The following is a 16,783-nucleotide window of genomic DNA, read 5'->3' as shown; positions in this document are numbered from 1 at the left end:
AAAAACTGATTAAGCAAAAAACAAAAAAAGGGAGGACGGGAAAAAATCTGTACTGTTTCAAACTTTAAATTACATCCAAAGGGGCATTTTTTAAACATTTTGTGTGTTACCTTTATTTATTAAATATCACATTCTTTGCACTTAAACCATAAAATTTAGTTCAATAGTAATGTCGAAAAATAATTTTAAAATGAGCCTATCTTTAGAATTTCTGATACACAGTTCCACGTGCTGGAGATAAAAAAAAAAGCGCCCCCGCCTGTAGAGTGTTGCCATTGCTTGCTTTGAAACCCTTGAGTTCGTTAATCAAAAATTCGTTTAAGTGTTACAAAATATAAATTTAATAATAAAACGAATTTCAAATTCAAATTAGGAGCTTCCAAATGCCTATATTCTATGGAAGATTACGTTATCCAAATTTTGATGGCTCTAGGTACCGTTGTTTTATCACAATGTAAGAAATATACATACATTTATGCAGATTTTTCATTATTTAATTTCTTCAAATATAATGCAGGACTTTAACTTTTTGTGGCAACAGTTTGAAAAGTGAACCGACATTTATAGAAGTCCGACATAAAATGCCAAAACGAAAGTAATAGTCCTTCGGGACAAAAAAAGAAAAATTATTTGTTGAGAGAAAATAAAGAAATCATTATCCTATGCATATTGGGCTTCCCTTGATGGCAGCAACAAACTGATGCAAATGCTCAACCACAGGCCTGAAAGAAACAGCATAATCAGCTGCAGCACTCTGACACTTAAAACGACAGAAAAAAAAATTTTCTTGGTGTAGCCATGTTTCCACTTTCACAGTTAAATGATAAGTAACCATTTTTGATCATAAGTCAAAAATATCAAGCCTGTCACATGTGGTGGCAGACTTGTATCACATTATAAAAATAGGGAGACTTTTTACTTATTTAAAATTTTGGATTAAACAAGTTATTAATTATGCTATATAAGATTAACTTCACAATGTTATGTGTGATGGGTATGTAATGGATTGACAGCACACAGAACTGATCACAGCTTGACAAAACTTACATTCCCAAAAGAAACACTCTAAAGTTTTGGAACTTTTTACAAAAGACAGAGTTAATCAGTATTTACCACTTCAAACTATTAAGAATGTTAAATACAACATAATTGAAATCACATTTAAAGAGCAAAGCTCATACAGACTCTCAATACTCTGAATTCAACTCTAAACTAAAAACTTGGATCTGATGCTCTCTCTGACATTACATAGTTTTCCTTAGGCTGCCAAGTGCCTTCAGTTTTGAATTCTCAAAATTGCTGGAAGGCATATACAGTTAAAGTTACATATTAGATTCAGACCAATTACAGTTACACAAGGATCACACCCAAAAATTGCCAAATGGTCCTTACTAGCTTGGCACTGTGCTATCTCAACAATTCGGCAAGATAGACACTTCAATGTTAAATAAACCTGTCCCTGTAATCTCATATTTCCGACACAGCTTCACATTCTCAAGGCATTTCATGTTACATTATATTGGGTTGGAGGTAAAGTTCTGTCGTATTTTAAAGAAAATATTTGAATTCATTTATAAAAATATGTGTTTAATATTAATCAATTATATATGCTGTTATTTGTTACAACCTGTTGCCATCTTTCAGGTAACCTGTAAATTCCTGTTTTGTAGAAGTTCTCATCCTTGGAGTTAAAATAGTCAGCAACTGCCTTAGAAACACTTTCAAAAGTCTTGAATTTTTTTCCTGTTAGATAATTTTGCAGAGATCTGAACAGGTAATAATCAGATGGTGCAATGTCAGGTGAATACGGTGGGTGACTAAGGACTTCCCATCCTAACGCATTCAGTTTTTGTTGTGTCACCATTGCAGTATGCGGTCGAGCATTATCGTGGTGGAACACTATTCCTTTTCTGGACTCTAATGCTGGCCTTTTTTCTTTGATAGCTGCATTCAATTTATCCAGCTGACTGCTGTACAGATCCATGTTAATGGTTTTTTTCCTGTTTCAGCAACTCGTAGTACATTGGACCTTTCCTGTCCCACCACAAACAAAGCAGTACTTTTCTTCGATGGATACTTGTTTTTGGAACTGTTGCTGATGATGTTCCTGGTTTGCAGTAAGATTTTTTTTCTCTTAACATTCTCGTAAAGAATCCACTTTTCATCTCCAGTAACCAGCCTGTCCAAAAACGGCTTCACATTGTGTCTAATCAGATGTGATGAACACATTCTTACACGATCAGACAAATTCTTTTCCATTAATTCATGTGGAACCCAAACACTTTGCTTTAACACAAACCCAAGAGATTTAATGTGATCTCCAACAGTTGTACGATGAATGCCAAACTCTTCTGCAATTTCTCGACTTGTTAAATGTGGATTATTTTCCAACATGGATTGCAAAACATCATTATCGATCTTGGATAGTCGTCCAGATCGATCACTTTTTTCGAGCCTCAGATCCCCAGAACGAAATTTGCTAAACCATCTTTGACAGGTACAAACATTTACAATATCTTTTCCAAATACCGCACATAAATTTTTACATGCAACCAATGATACGTCACTTCCTTTTTGGAATTCATACAAAATGCAGTGTCGTAAATGCACTTTTTTTACTGACATGTTTTTCACTTTAAAAATCACAAGTAAATAATGAACAGTAAAAAAGGACTCCTTTTATATTATACAGCAGCTGAAAAATAAAAATTAAAAAAAAAAAAAAAAATCCGAATGACTCACTAGGCAGATTTTTTTTTTTTATTATTTACAAGAAAAATCACCTGCCTATTTAAAATACAACAGAACTTTTCCTCCAATCCTATACAAGAGACACTGATATTTTACATATAATTTCAGTAAAATTATTTACATATATATAAAATTCATAACAGCATCTTTTCTACACAATTTTGGGAACATTTAGCCAAAATCGAATCATTTACCACAAGAAGTTCACCTAATGATGGAAAACTCTGACGAGTCAAAATTTTTCATATGTTGAATTTATTATCAAGTGAATTTCGATTTTTGCTTGACAAGTTGAATTTTTGATTTGAAACTTTTTCACTTACTTCAATTTTAGCTTATCCGAATTTTATTTTAATAAACTTAATTTTAGCAATTTTAAAGATTACTGCATTTACCTATCTCGATCTTAAATTCACTTTTTTAACACACTGCCTAGCTTTTTGTTCATTACATAAAAAATATTTTTATTACTTAAATTAATATCTTATATTGTATTTATTAACACATAAAATCTAGAACTGTGAAACACATCTGATACAAAAGATAAAGATAGCTTCAACATACCTGGCATAAAGTTCAGCATCTATTTTGGTTACATCAAACACTGTCTTATCTTTCATCAAAAATATGTTTTTCAAATAAGCTTTAAAAGCCTAGAAAATAATCATCAATTAATAGGTTTCATAAGACATATTTTTTCCTGATTTATTACAGGGCAAAAAAATAATGTTTCATAAGATTAACATTTATAAACAATACATTTCTCAGTATTATATCATCCTATTGAAAACAAGTTATTAACTAATATACACCCCAGAATACATTAAAATGCATGTAATTGCTCACTGATAAGCTGTTAGCTCAAATAAAATAAATTACACTTTATTTATTATTATTATAGCTATGAAAGAAAAAACTTTATTATTATTATAGCTATGAAAGAAAAAACTATATGAAGGCACCAAAAGAATTTGATAACTGAAATTCATGTTGATAATCATTAAAAATTACATGCGTAAACAAATTGCATGCAATTTCTTAATATTAAAATGAACTGAATACTGAATAATTTAATGTAAGCTAAGTGCAATAAAATTAATATCTAAATAATTGAAACAAACTGAATACTGAATCATAGAATGTAAGCTAACTGCAACACATTAAATATCTAAATGACATATCCTTTACTTTGTACAAGGAAATAAAAAGGCTCATAACAGACTAAGATCTTACTGAAAATGCACAAAATAAAAATACCTTCCATTTCTAAAATTATATAATATAGTTATTATTTCAAGCTAATTAAAATGCTCATTTATCACCTAATTAGGCTATTAATAATGAATAACTTTCTTTCTTTGGTATATTTTATGCATATAATTTTAAAATATAAGGCAATTTTAAAAAGTGATTCAAAACACACAAATTCTAAAAGAAATAGCAACTCTTGACTCTTGTTACACAAGCTATTAAGTTGCTTATCTTCCATAATGCATGGTTAAAAACAAACATGTTAGAAAATATCATATAAAAATTAATGTATTTAGAAATGCCCAGATATTGACTTTGAACCATATAAACAGAAGAAAAATAAATAATGCACTTTAAAAATTACTATTCTGGAAATATAACATTGAAAAGCACTCCAGATAAATAAGGAGAATGAGTGGGAGATTGTGGAAAACAGCAAACTATTGATAAAAACCTTTGTTCCTGCCATCAACATAGCAAAAAGAATAAATTTAAATTTTTGTCTACAAATATTATAAGTTGATGTTTTCTCATTCTCTCTGTGTGTGTGTGTGATTACGACAAAGCCTCGAGGGCTATCTGCCTAAAGGAAGGGATGCCTTCGTGGAGGACTTTATAAGGTAAACTGGCTCCTATACACATTACACAAGGGGAAAACCCCGAAAAAGCCCATGCAGCCAGCCCGTTTGCAGGATTCGAACCTCGGACCGAAATACCAGCATTCAGCGACTTTACCGCTCGGCAGCTGGTTGGCCTTGTTTTCTCATTCTACTGTCTTATTTGGAATAGTTTAATAGTATCTCACATTAATAAAATACTGCCCGGTTAATGAGTAATATATTTAAAAAAAAAATTATACACATTTTCAATGCAGAAATATTGTTGTTTACACTCAGGTTCGCAGAAAATTTCAAAAATCCATTGATGGAGTATGCAATCACTTAACTTCTGTAACTTTTTTAAGGTTAAAGTACCAGGATTCCTATTAAATGTTTTTAAAAATCTGATTTAAATCCAATATATAAACTACACAAGAGAAATGATAAAAGTATGGTCTTTTATTTGTAATTTAAAATGTGTTTAATATGGGACTTTATCAATAAATGCTAGCAATAAAAATGTTACCAAAAAGAAATGACTGATTTAGTCCACAGTTAGAATTTTTCTATAAATTGAAATGCAAAACGTTGTACGAATTAGTTCATATAAAATACCAATTTAAAAGCAACTAAATTACATAATAACTAATTTTGGAATTATTTAAAAATTTATTTATAATGCTGTGTAATGAAATTCTGCAAAAGAACTACATAATAAAATACCCCAGAATGAATTAAAACACAAATACAATATAAAAGCACAAAAGGCGACTTGTGGTTTAGACCACAGATGTGGTGTATCACATGTTTAACTAACATTATTAAAAATAAAATACCTACTCTTTGACCAGAATCTTTTAAATTTACATCTCTTGCACATATAGCTTCTAGTTTCCTCTGCATGTTATACAGTTTACTTGGATTTACTCTGAAATGCAATGAAATAATCAGCAGTTTGTTATACAAAAACAAGGCAACTACTGTAGGAAATTCTATGCTAACAGAATGCAAAATCAGAGATCTGGAATTATTGGGATTTCAAGGATTGTGGATTTTATATCATCAATTGTAATCTACTAAGATGACATGTAGAAATTATTAAATAAAAAATATGGAACGGTTATGATCTTACAGGAATTAAAATTTGTTTTCTTAAACACTTTCAATTAATTAAATTTTTTTTCTTAAAGTTTTTTGTGTTAACCCTTTCAATGTATGTGTCTGTTAATACTTTTCTCTCTGGTGTGGATTTAAAACCATAGTTCAGATTTCACCATCTGTTAGTTGAATGATGATTGGGGCATTGTCACTGCTACAGAAAATTTCTGTTATATAATCTTCATTTAGTATCGCATTTCCGCATCTCATCCCATCAATTCGAAAATTCCACCTTTTACATGTGATATTAAAAAACCTTCAAATATGAGGCTATCATCATCATCATTACTAAGTCTTTAGTGAGAATTTATTGCACAAGACACTGTATTTAATTATGTGATACTTTATTACATATAAAACACATCATCACTCGCATATACAGGTACAGCTCCATTTACTGGCACTCTCAGCCTCAGTTCTGGTTTACAATAGCTTTGTGTGCTTGGTGCTGCACCAGCTTTAAGTTCAATCACCATTAAGTTCTCGATACACTACAATCATCATAACCACCGTCAAATACGGTAGCTGGCATAAATTATATTAAGCATTTTAAAAAACATCTGCAGGCATATCCTTTCACGACCTTGCGATACTCTCCACAGCAGATTTTATGTTCAAATATTTCAAAAATTCTAGAATGGTTTTGCCCCTGTTCACAAGTTAATGCATGCCACACTTCAATATCCATTCACTAAATGATGAATAAATGATTTGGAGGAAAGAATACAATAAACATTTGAGCCTCTGTAATGAGGACAAGTTTTACATCACTCAGTACCAATCGATTTCAAAAGCCTTAATGATTAAATAACACTTTTTCATCATTTCTTTCCATACAAAAATTTTCAGCTCTTGGCTTTCATCACAAAATAGCATTACAATCTTTTCATACTTTTCACCTCTTAAAAAATGCTAAAAACTCTTCTCACTAGAAAATTAATTAAAGCTACATTTTTTTTTATCTTACTTATGATGATTTTGTTTAGTTCTTTTTTACTTTTACTAGTCACTTATTACTAGTTTTTGTAATGTTTATTTTGATGCTACATTATATATACAAGAACATATATAATTTATGCTTATATGAAATTTATAAACACTGCATGCAAATAAAAATTACAGGTTTACATTAAATATCTTAGAAGAAACATTTTTAAAGAATATAAAATCAGAGAGCATTACATATATGGGTGAGAAAAATGAAAGGACAACTATAAAAACTCTTGTAACTTAAATGAGTATTTTCTGATGTCCCACCAAAAAGTCACAGACTGGTTGACAGTTAATTTTTGTGCCAAACTAATGCACAAAAGGCAAGACACTTTCGAGAATTCCATACAAGAGCACTCAATCAATGCAATTAAAAAAGCAAGAAACATTGGTAATAAAACAATTACCTTTTCAACGAGTCCCCCCTTTTTTGTACTGTGTTTCTTTCCATGTAAAAAATGATCTGTTTAAAAAAAAAGTACAGAAAATCGCACAAGCTCCATATCATACAACTTTGGCATTGCACATTCAGCCAAAACAGACACGTTCTGCGTGCATACCTGGATCGTCACACGACTACTTTTTGGAACATCACAGGTTGCCACATAACTATTTTAGCAACATACTGTTTTGTCTAAATAATGTTACATGACTTTTTGGGCATAGATAGTTAGAAAATACTATTGTATACTTTGTAGTTAAAAATATAAAACTTGTAGATCTTTATTATTTTATCATGCCTAGCATGACTTCAAAATGCAGAATTGCCTTTTATTGCAAGAAATGAATTTAAATAAGAACATAGAAATGTGATATAAAGCAGGGTAACGGAAAAAAATGGTACAACAACTTCTTAGAGATACACAGGAAAATTAATAAGGTATGGTCACTTGAACAGAAATGCAAGTTTTACAGTGATTTTCCATGATGTGAATTAGATTTTCCAGGATCTCCTATAGTGTACTGATAATATATAAGGTTTTGAATCTCTTGGAAAGTGCTAGGGTGGGAGCTACAGTGGCAAAGTCAGTGCCCTAGTGCATACCACACGTTCTGTTAGATTTTAATCTAAAGAATATGTCCGCCACTCCATCCATTGGATTCCCTCATGATCAAGATAATTGGTCACTAGTTCAGCACAATACAGATAAACATCACTATTTGTCAGGAGGAAGCTATTATCAATTGCACTCCTAACCTACTTGAAATAAGGATCAAGAACTTCGTTTCTGTATATTTTAGCAATCATAAGTGCATTGGTAAAAATGTTTCAAGATAGTGCGGCAATTCAAAATGATTTGCTCATCTATACCATAATTCCATTATCTCTGCAGGTATGCCTTTCAAGGATGTTTTCAAACTTAGTGCAATGCATTTTGTTTGCTCTAGATTGTAACATGTCTGGAATCAATCTCCGAACAAAAACAACTTGATTGTGTAATTCTGCACCACTGTAATCAGGTGCATTTCCCAGCCCAATTTAGAGGGGCATAAATGATGGGTGTCCTTGCATATAGCCCTCTTTCATGAGCATGCCATTCACTGTATATCTGGATAGTCAACTTCTTGCAGCTGCAGCAAATTCCCTTAAAATCTGGGCTAATGTCAATTATCCTTTCTTTAAGCAATTGTTGCCAAATAACAGCCAACAGTCTGTTGTGGCATGTTTTCGATCTTGATCTGGTTGTATGCATCAGCATCTTTACACCAATTCCAGCTTCTTAACAGAATGCTTTTGGATACTTTTAAGAATTTAGAGACTTGTGCACTCATTTCCACACATGTCAAAAGAACAGACAGAAAAATCTGCATATTCCCTTGTAGTGAAGGCGAATCCCATTAAATTATGTGCTAATGTTGAACTATCAAACAACTACATTTCATTGGCCTTCCTGCAATAGAATTAGCATAATTTTTTTTTCTTTTTTTTTTTTTACAGTTGTTTCTTTGATTTTTCTGCCTGTGTGCATGATGCTCTGCTGAATGCAATTTCAAACTGGGAGGTGGAGAGAGAATCATTTTATTTAATTGTAAACAATAAATATCTTTCTTCCATGAAATTGCAACATTAAAAAATATCATTATATTTTCTTTAAAAAAAAGATCTAACACTATAAAAGCACTGATTTCATCAATATGTATTTAATAAATAAATAATTTTTAACTTAAACTAATAAAACTTTGACTTGAGTAATCACTAAATTGCATAAAATATAAAATAAATGACACGAAACTCCTGAAATATAAAGCAAACCTCATAATGCTGCACATATTATTGACTGAATTCCTGTTAGCATTCACAAAATAGCACATAACACAAAAAAGATAAAATATTTCTTCAATCATTCACACATACAACACTTAATTTCTATAATTTTCCTCTACACACAAATTCTATCACAAACAGAACATTTTGTTCTTACTTTATTTCCTCTATTGGTATTTTTCTGTTTTTCAATTGTTCCACCATAGATTCTTTTTCAGATGGTAAAAGAACAAGCAAAGATTCACCACCTTTCTGATACCTAAATGAAACAACAAGGTATTTAAAAACATGAAAATTCTCTAATGTATTATCCTTATGTTTAAAAGCAGTACATAACTTTGTATTTTCCCTTTGCATGAGATAAAATAACCATTAGAGAAGTAATAAAATGTCTTATTTTTGAGCAGATTCTTCAGATCCATTTTTATACATCTCTAGTTTTCTGATCATCTGATTACCAAAAAAGGAAATAAATTACTATTCCAAATGAGCTTTAATAGGTAAAGAAGCATGTACTCTATGTGCTACCAATGATTTTCAGTATCTGATATATTACAATATTGGCTGGGGGGGGAGAGAATTTGTACAAGTAGAAAATGTTGAGAATTATTGAATCAGGAAATTCCAGTTGAATATAGATGAACTCTACAAGAGAGTTTAACATTAAAAACTAAAGTTCAATAATTTAAATAATGTAATACTCAGATTACATAAAGCTGGCTGGTGTATGAATACTAGAAATATCAAGCATACCAGTACCAATGAGGATTGGATTGGATTATTCAATTATGGCAAAGCACACAAGGCTATCTGCCTAAAGCGAGGGATGCCTTCGTGGAGGACTTTCTAAGGGAAACTGGTCGTATACACGTTACACATGGGGAAAACCACAAAAACACCCATGCAGCCAGCCTGTTCGCGGGATTCGAACCTTGGACCGAACTACCAGCGTTCAGCGTCTTTACCGCTCGGCCACTGGTGGGCCCCAGTACCAATGAGATACAAACTTAAAAAGATAGAATTAAGTTTAGTGACAAACTTGTTTTCTATGTTAAGAGGCAGCCTACCACTTAATTAATTGGAAGAACTGGATATTAAAAAAAAAAAAAATTACTAAAAAGCTTGAAAAACAATTTCAGTTAAGTTCTCTTATAGTAATGGTCAGTGTCTATTTGTTAGTAATAATAGCTCTCCTAAATGACCCATTTTTCAATATTGGCAATTAAATTTACTTTGAGCAAAATACACTTTTTTACATGAATACTATTTTATATAAGTATATATAAAACTAACATACATTTATCACAGATGGTTTATAGTTTAGTATCACTCAACACTCATTTTCAGAGATGACTGCCTCTTTTTTTTAACTTGCCACCATTTTCTAAGGGCATTCATATTACATTTTAGACTAATTAGCATATTTAAAAGCAATTTCCCCCAAAATGCTAAAAATTCTAATGAATTCATTACTCCTACAAAATAATGACAAAGTTCACGGCTAGTTATACTTTAAAGACTAAACTGGATTATTTAGATAGTGGCAAAGCACATAATCTGCTTAAAGGAAAGATATACAGAGGACTTTAAGGGAATCTAGCCTGTTAGTCATGCTACAAATGGAAAAACCCATGAAGACGCCTATGCTGCCAACCAATCTGCTAGGATTTGAATCCAGATCAAAATAATAGTGGTCTATACTTTTATCACTCCGCTGCTAGTGATTTGTTAACACATACAGAGAATTATCCTTTTTTGTTACTTTAGTACTTACAACATCAACATAAAAAATAAATAAACATGCATGTTTTGTTATTTTTTTTTTTTAAATGCCTGCTATTCTACAGCTTATTTCTTCAGCCAGATCCTCCGCTTTATTAATTTCAAGGAAAGTGATTCATGTTCCTAACCAATTACTAAAAAAAAAAAAAAAAAAAATTAGGAAGGGGAATTGATTTTTTTAACACTTTGAATTTGCACTTTCAACCTTTTTAATTTAAACCAATTTACTCCTATGTTGCATTCTATATAAATTCAGTTTCAAGTTGCTACCATCTGTTAAGATCAAAACTTCATATTTTCTGCAGAAATAACTATCAAGTAACCAAACCAAAAAATTATCTCAATATCAGATTGTTGCAATAATAAAAAAAATCTATGAACAAAGATTTTAGGTTGATGCAATTAAAAAAAAAAAAAGGTTCAACATTCAAACAAGTCATTTAACAACATTAAAAAATATTAGGTTCAACATTCAAACAACTTATTCAACATTCTGCAAGCAGTTTAAAAAAATTAAATTTAGTAGCTTGTTCTTAGAAATGAATATGCACATAAAAATAACAAAACTGATAACAGAGAGGGAAAAGCAACAGTTTATAGTTTGAACAAAAACATGAAATGATAATTGATAAATAACAGAATTATTAAATTCAAACATAAAGAACAACAAACAAAATGATGATCATCATTAATTGGACAATCAGCTCATTAGAAAAGAAACTGAAAAATGTTACTGAATAATATCTCTGCATTTCCATCTTATCAATGAAGAAAACATATTAACTGAAATTTATATTGCATCTCAACGAGTCTTGTCACAAAATACAGCAGAAGAGACTCTAAGATGTTTTAAATCAATTCAATCACATTCTATAAATACGCAAACTGGGTTTCAAAGTATAAATTCAGTTATATTTCTGGCATTCAATGAAAATGATAACTTCTACTACTAAATCCTATCTTAATATGTCACTACTGCAATCCAAAAAAATAACCAAAGGTTTTGAGTTTCATTACAAATCATGCCCTTAAAGGTCCTTATGCAATCTATTTTCACAACTGTTGAACACTGACTTCCAGTAACAAAAATGTTTTAAATGATGTGAAATTTATATTATAATACTTTAAATAATCAATTTTGTAAAAATTACAAAAGCTAACTTTTTTTACAGTTCCCAGTTCTAGAGCTATAATTTAGTAGTTTGTACTCCTAAAAAGTTGAGATTTTTAAAAGAATTTTTGTGTCAAAAACTAGTTTTCATCACTTTCATTGCATTTCACGAAGTTTCAATGGTTTAAAAATAAATTACAATACTTCAAAGTCCTCTTCCCATGTAATCCCATTGAGTGATTACTAATATGTAACATTCTTTAATTTATAACTTTGTTAATATTTAGTACCTTGAAAGCATTTTTGCAAAAGTAATTCGGTGGTAAAATGCTAAAAATATGTTAATATAGTCGAATTCTGATCATCCGAATACCTCAGAACAATGGACTACTGAATTTTCGGAATTAATAGGTAATAAATTTCTCAGCTTTGTTTACATTTACCCTCTTTTAATTTTTATATCAAATTTTAATTGTTTGTACCTAAATAATTTATTAAATCATACTTGAGGGATTATTTGATCAGAATTTATCACATGAAAAATTATTATATTTTTAAAAATATATTTATGAACAAAGGAAATATTAGTACTTAAAAAAATATTGCTGGTGGTGGTGAGAAAGGATAAATGATAAGACTTTTTATTTTTTTAATTCAAAAGATTAAAAAAAAAATATGTCTACCAGCAAAATAGTTTCTTAAATAACTTTCATGCTCCTACATCAAAGAAAATTACAAAAAAACATTTAAGTACTTGCATTCAAGTATTAAATAAGTTAATTATAACTAGGTTACAAGTAAATTATATTCAGGTACTTGCTTAAGTACCTAAATGCTCTGTCTGTAAAATCTTGGTGCAATATTTGACATTTCAGCACTAAACGATATTTGGGTTTAGTAAGTATTAAAGCTTAAAAAGTCATTTCGTATAAATACCTAGTGCTGAATGGCAGAAGACCATTTAATGCCATTTCAAAAATTGTGAGAAAATCAGTTCTAGTTCTGATTCAGAATTAAGTAACAAATTTTGTGGAAGCTCAAGTTTTAAATTTCAATCACTCGATAAACTTACCAATTCCTTTTGGGCTATATATAGCAGTAATTAATCTCATAAATACCAATCAAATATGGTTTTTAAAACCAAGCTAATTTTTTGAAATGAAAAGCTGACATAAGTATCTACAAGAATATGATACTAGGGTTTTTAAGTTACCTATAATAGTTTTTGCAATTGCTTTTTTTTTCAATAATAAAACTGTTGATAGTCAAAAATATTTTAAATGAATCATTTCCCAACCTGTTTCTTAGATATTTTTAAAGAAACCTTTAATTGTATCACTCAAAATAAATATGTTGCTATTTTTTCCTTTAATAGACAAATTGAGATCATTTATCAAAAATATCTGACAAATAGTATAACTTAAACAACCATAAATTATTTTGAAAAAGAGCAGCAAGATAAGATCTTTGTTTCGTTAAAAATACAATAATTTTGCCTTTTAATAACAATAATCTTAAACTTTCTTTTCTTGATTTCCCTCTTACTTCCGTGTTTATTAACAAATTTTTGTATTCGGAGTAGTTTGCAGAATTTTTTTTTTTTTTTTTTTTGAGAAAAAAATGGCTATTAAGAGCACAGCTTCTAATAAAGTTTTTAATTCGGACAGCATATTATTTAATTCCATTGCTGATTCTCACTGCTACAAGGGCCTCTCAGTAGATCAGCAGGTAGCATAAATTCTATAAGATTCTGAAAAATAAGATCATACCGATCAAAACTTTTTATGGTAGTCTGCATATAGTTTTTCATTATCTAATGTATTAGAAATATTAGGAACTTTTTCCTAAATTGATATTTTATTTTTAGTTGCATACAAATTTAAATATTTCACCATAGAACCCCTGAACTTTCAAGAAATATACCATTTTCACATTTTAAAATTATATATTTTGGCCAATTTTTGTCATACAAGAGCAAAATTTTATTGAATAGGAATTGAAAAAGTGTAAAAAGTAAGATTTCATAAATTTTACAACTGATTTTTTAATTTTAAGTATGGCAAAATGTGAATATACGCTGCATTTAAAACATTTCTATAGTTAGAAAAACATGTCTTTGACTGACAGTTGTGAAAGTAAAAGTCAGGACAGGAATTTAATGTACATGCTATATAACAATATTCTACATAAAATGTTCTGCAGGTAGCTTACAAACATTTAATTGTTTAGCAGAAATGAGTATGATGTAGATAAAAATAACAAAACTGAAGAAAATGGAATAGTTTATACGAAGAATGAAAATATATAATAATATTTGACAAATTACAAAATTCTTGAATTCATTCTAAAGAAGATGAAAGAAAATAGTGATCACCATTAACTGAGCTATTTTAGAAGAAATATAAAGATGTTAGTTAATGATTTTCTCTGCATTTCTATTTTAGCAATGCAAAAAAAAAAAAAAAAAAAAAAAAAAAAAGTATTAACTAAAATTTATATTGCATCTCAATGAGTCTTATCATAAAAAAAAAAAAAAAAATAGAATGAAAAGACACTCTAAGATGCTTCCAACCAGTTATTATCCTCTCTCTACCTTCCAGAAACTACAAAATAATACCTTCAGAGTTCAGAATACAAATAATTCCAGCACTTAGTGAAAACAAATGCCCATTTTCATACAAAATCATATGTCAATGTGACTCTTGCAATGCAAAAAATCTCCATAGGTGGCAACTAAATGCTTCATGCATTATTATATAATATAAAATACATATTTTCTTACAAAGTAAAACAATCTACAGCTTCAAAAAAATTTAGTAGCTAAATACTATAAATAATATGCAGATAAAAAGGAACAGAACAAGTTACACTCATGGTGTTCGAATAAGAACATGGTACAACAAATAAGCTTTTTAAGTTTATCAAAATTAAGTTATTGCTTTCCTTATGCACAATACCCATAGCAGTAACATTCAAAACTGCAACCTGTTTTTCTTCACTTGCTTTTTTAAATGGTATTAATCTTCAGCGATGCAACACAATAACATTTCTGAAGGTGCGCCTTGTATACTTTTAGTAGAATTTTAACTACATTAAACTGAATTTTTAACAAGCACTATTAATATGGCGAGGTAAACAAAGAATGTATATTAAAAAATCAACTAACATATATGATATTAAACCTTTAACACTAAAAAATATACTGATAAAAGTTTCCCCCTTCTTATGTACTGTTCCACGTTTAATTTGAATAAATACTAAACACAGTAATGTTACAATAATATTTACAATATTAATATTGGGGGGGAGACTTATTTGCAGAGATTAATGATACACATGTGAATGTCATTTGTTTTTTAACTGATACATATTTTCAGTTGTATAATAATTCATTTTAACAGTGATATAATTTATAAATTTATCATAAAACAGTTAAGACATTCTAAAGAAACATATGTTTATCACCTTATTCATTCTGGTAGTACCTGTAAAGCTGAATCAACTCAAATTGATTTATTTAAATAACTTTATATGACTGTTTTGCATTTTCAGCTTGTTCATGTTTTACAGTATACATTCATTTCCTGAGCTTTAACGCTAATGTCCACACTTCTATCAAACTCAGAAACTAATTGCTGATAATGCTTTCCCTTTTTTTGAGGGGGATGCCATTTCATCAACATAAATTAACCTGAAAAGGGGAAACCAGTTATGCTAAGATGCAAGACCAATTTTTTCCTTGTTATGGAAAAAAATTGTAGGATTAAATACGATTCAGTAATTTCTATGATTTATACTTGTTTGTAAAGCAAAAATATTTCCATTTTTTTCAAGGGGAAGAGATCAGCTTTTGATCACTTTTCAGAAAGAAATCCCTAACACGAACTTAAATTGGTTGTACCCATTCTGAGTTATAATTTGTTTGCAAGTTGACCTTATTTACCACCAAAAGGTTCATAAATTACAAAACACAGATCTTTTATGAGGTTGCTATAATAGGTATACAGAATGTATAATTAATGTTACTTCAGCATACTATTTTAGTGATGCTGAAAATTCATTAATTAAAATTTATATGGCATCTCAATGAGTCTTAACATCGAAAAACAGGGTGAAAAGACACTCTAAGATGCTCTCAAAGTAAGTTTAGTAAAAATGCAACTAAAAAATAGTATAATCTTAGAACTAATATACGTCAAAATTATTTTCCATCTTTATGAACTGCTTAATACTACAATCAAATACGGAATTTGAATTACCTAGCAGTTCGTCCAGCACGATGAATATAAGTATTAACATCTTCCGGACAATCCAACTGAACAACCCAATTAACATTAGGAAAATCTGCAATTAATTAAAAATTAATAGTTCACAGCATTCTATCTACAACAAGTTATTTACTAAGATTAAAAACTCAAGACAAAAAAAAAAAAAAAAAAATTAAAACAGCATATACCCAGAGCATTTATGTTAAGGTTGCATAGTTGTTATATGCTAACACATGGTTTCGTTATTAAACTAAACTAAAAAATAAAGCTTCTTTACACTTTTAATAAGTATATATACTTATAAAATGTGATGTGTTAAGAGTTTCAAATATGTCAACATTTTACTCGTATCATATATTATTTGATTATTACTTACATTATTTGCAAAAATGCAGAAAATAAAATAATTAACATTTTAGTTTAAATATCATTCTTACTTTAAAAGAGTGTGAAAAGTTTATTTTATAATCAGTAAAATTTTTGGTATTGTTCTGTTAGCAGGACCAGATTCAGAAATGCATGAATGTATATACACATACACACATTCGTACTTACATATACATGAACACACACACATCAGGGTTGCCACTCAAACAGGAAAATAAAA

At 29.5% G+C, this 16,783-nt stretch overlaps 1 protein-coding gene across 1 annotated transcript in view; it reads right to left on the bottom strand.

Annotated features, from left to right (window-relative positions):
- LOC118180207 (putative ATP-dependent RNA helicase DDX10) overlaps positions 1–16,783 on the bottom strand; it is a 66,044-nt gene that overhangs the window by 21,267 nt on the left and 27,994 nt on the right. The window contains exons 10-13 of the mRNA XM_035349594.2: positions 16,168–16,252; positions 9,173–9,274; positions 5,442–5,529; positions 3,316–3,404 (exon numbers count right to left, since the gene is read on the bottom strand). Coding sequence (XP_035205485.2) covers positions 3,316–3,404; positions 5,442–5,529; positions 9,173–9,274; positions 16,168–16,252 — 364 coding nt within the window. The remainder of the gene's footprint in view (positions 1–3,315; positions 3,405–5,441; positions 5,530–9,172; positions 9,275–16,167; positions 16,253–16,783) is intronic.

This window comes from Stegodyphus dumicola, chromosome 9, assembly GCF_044657685.1.
Source record: "Stegodyphus dumicola isolate Sdum_Otavi_A_Nest chromosome 9, ASM4465768v1".
Taxonomy (NCBI): Eukaryota; Metazoa; Arthropoda; class Arachnida; order Araneae; family Eresidae; genus Stegodyphus; species Stegodyphus dumicola.
The sequence above is the reverse complement of the archived record's forward strand: the minus strand, read 5'-3'. Positions and strand labels throughout refer to the sequence as shown.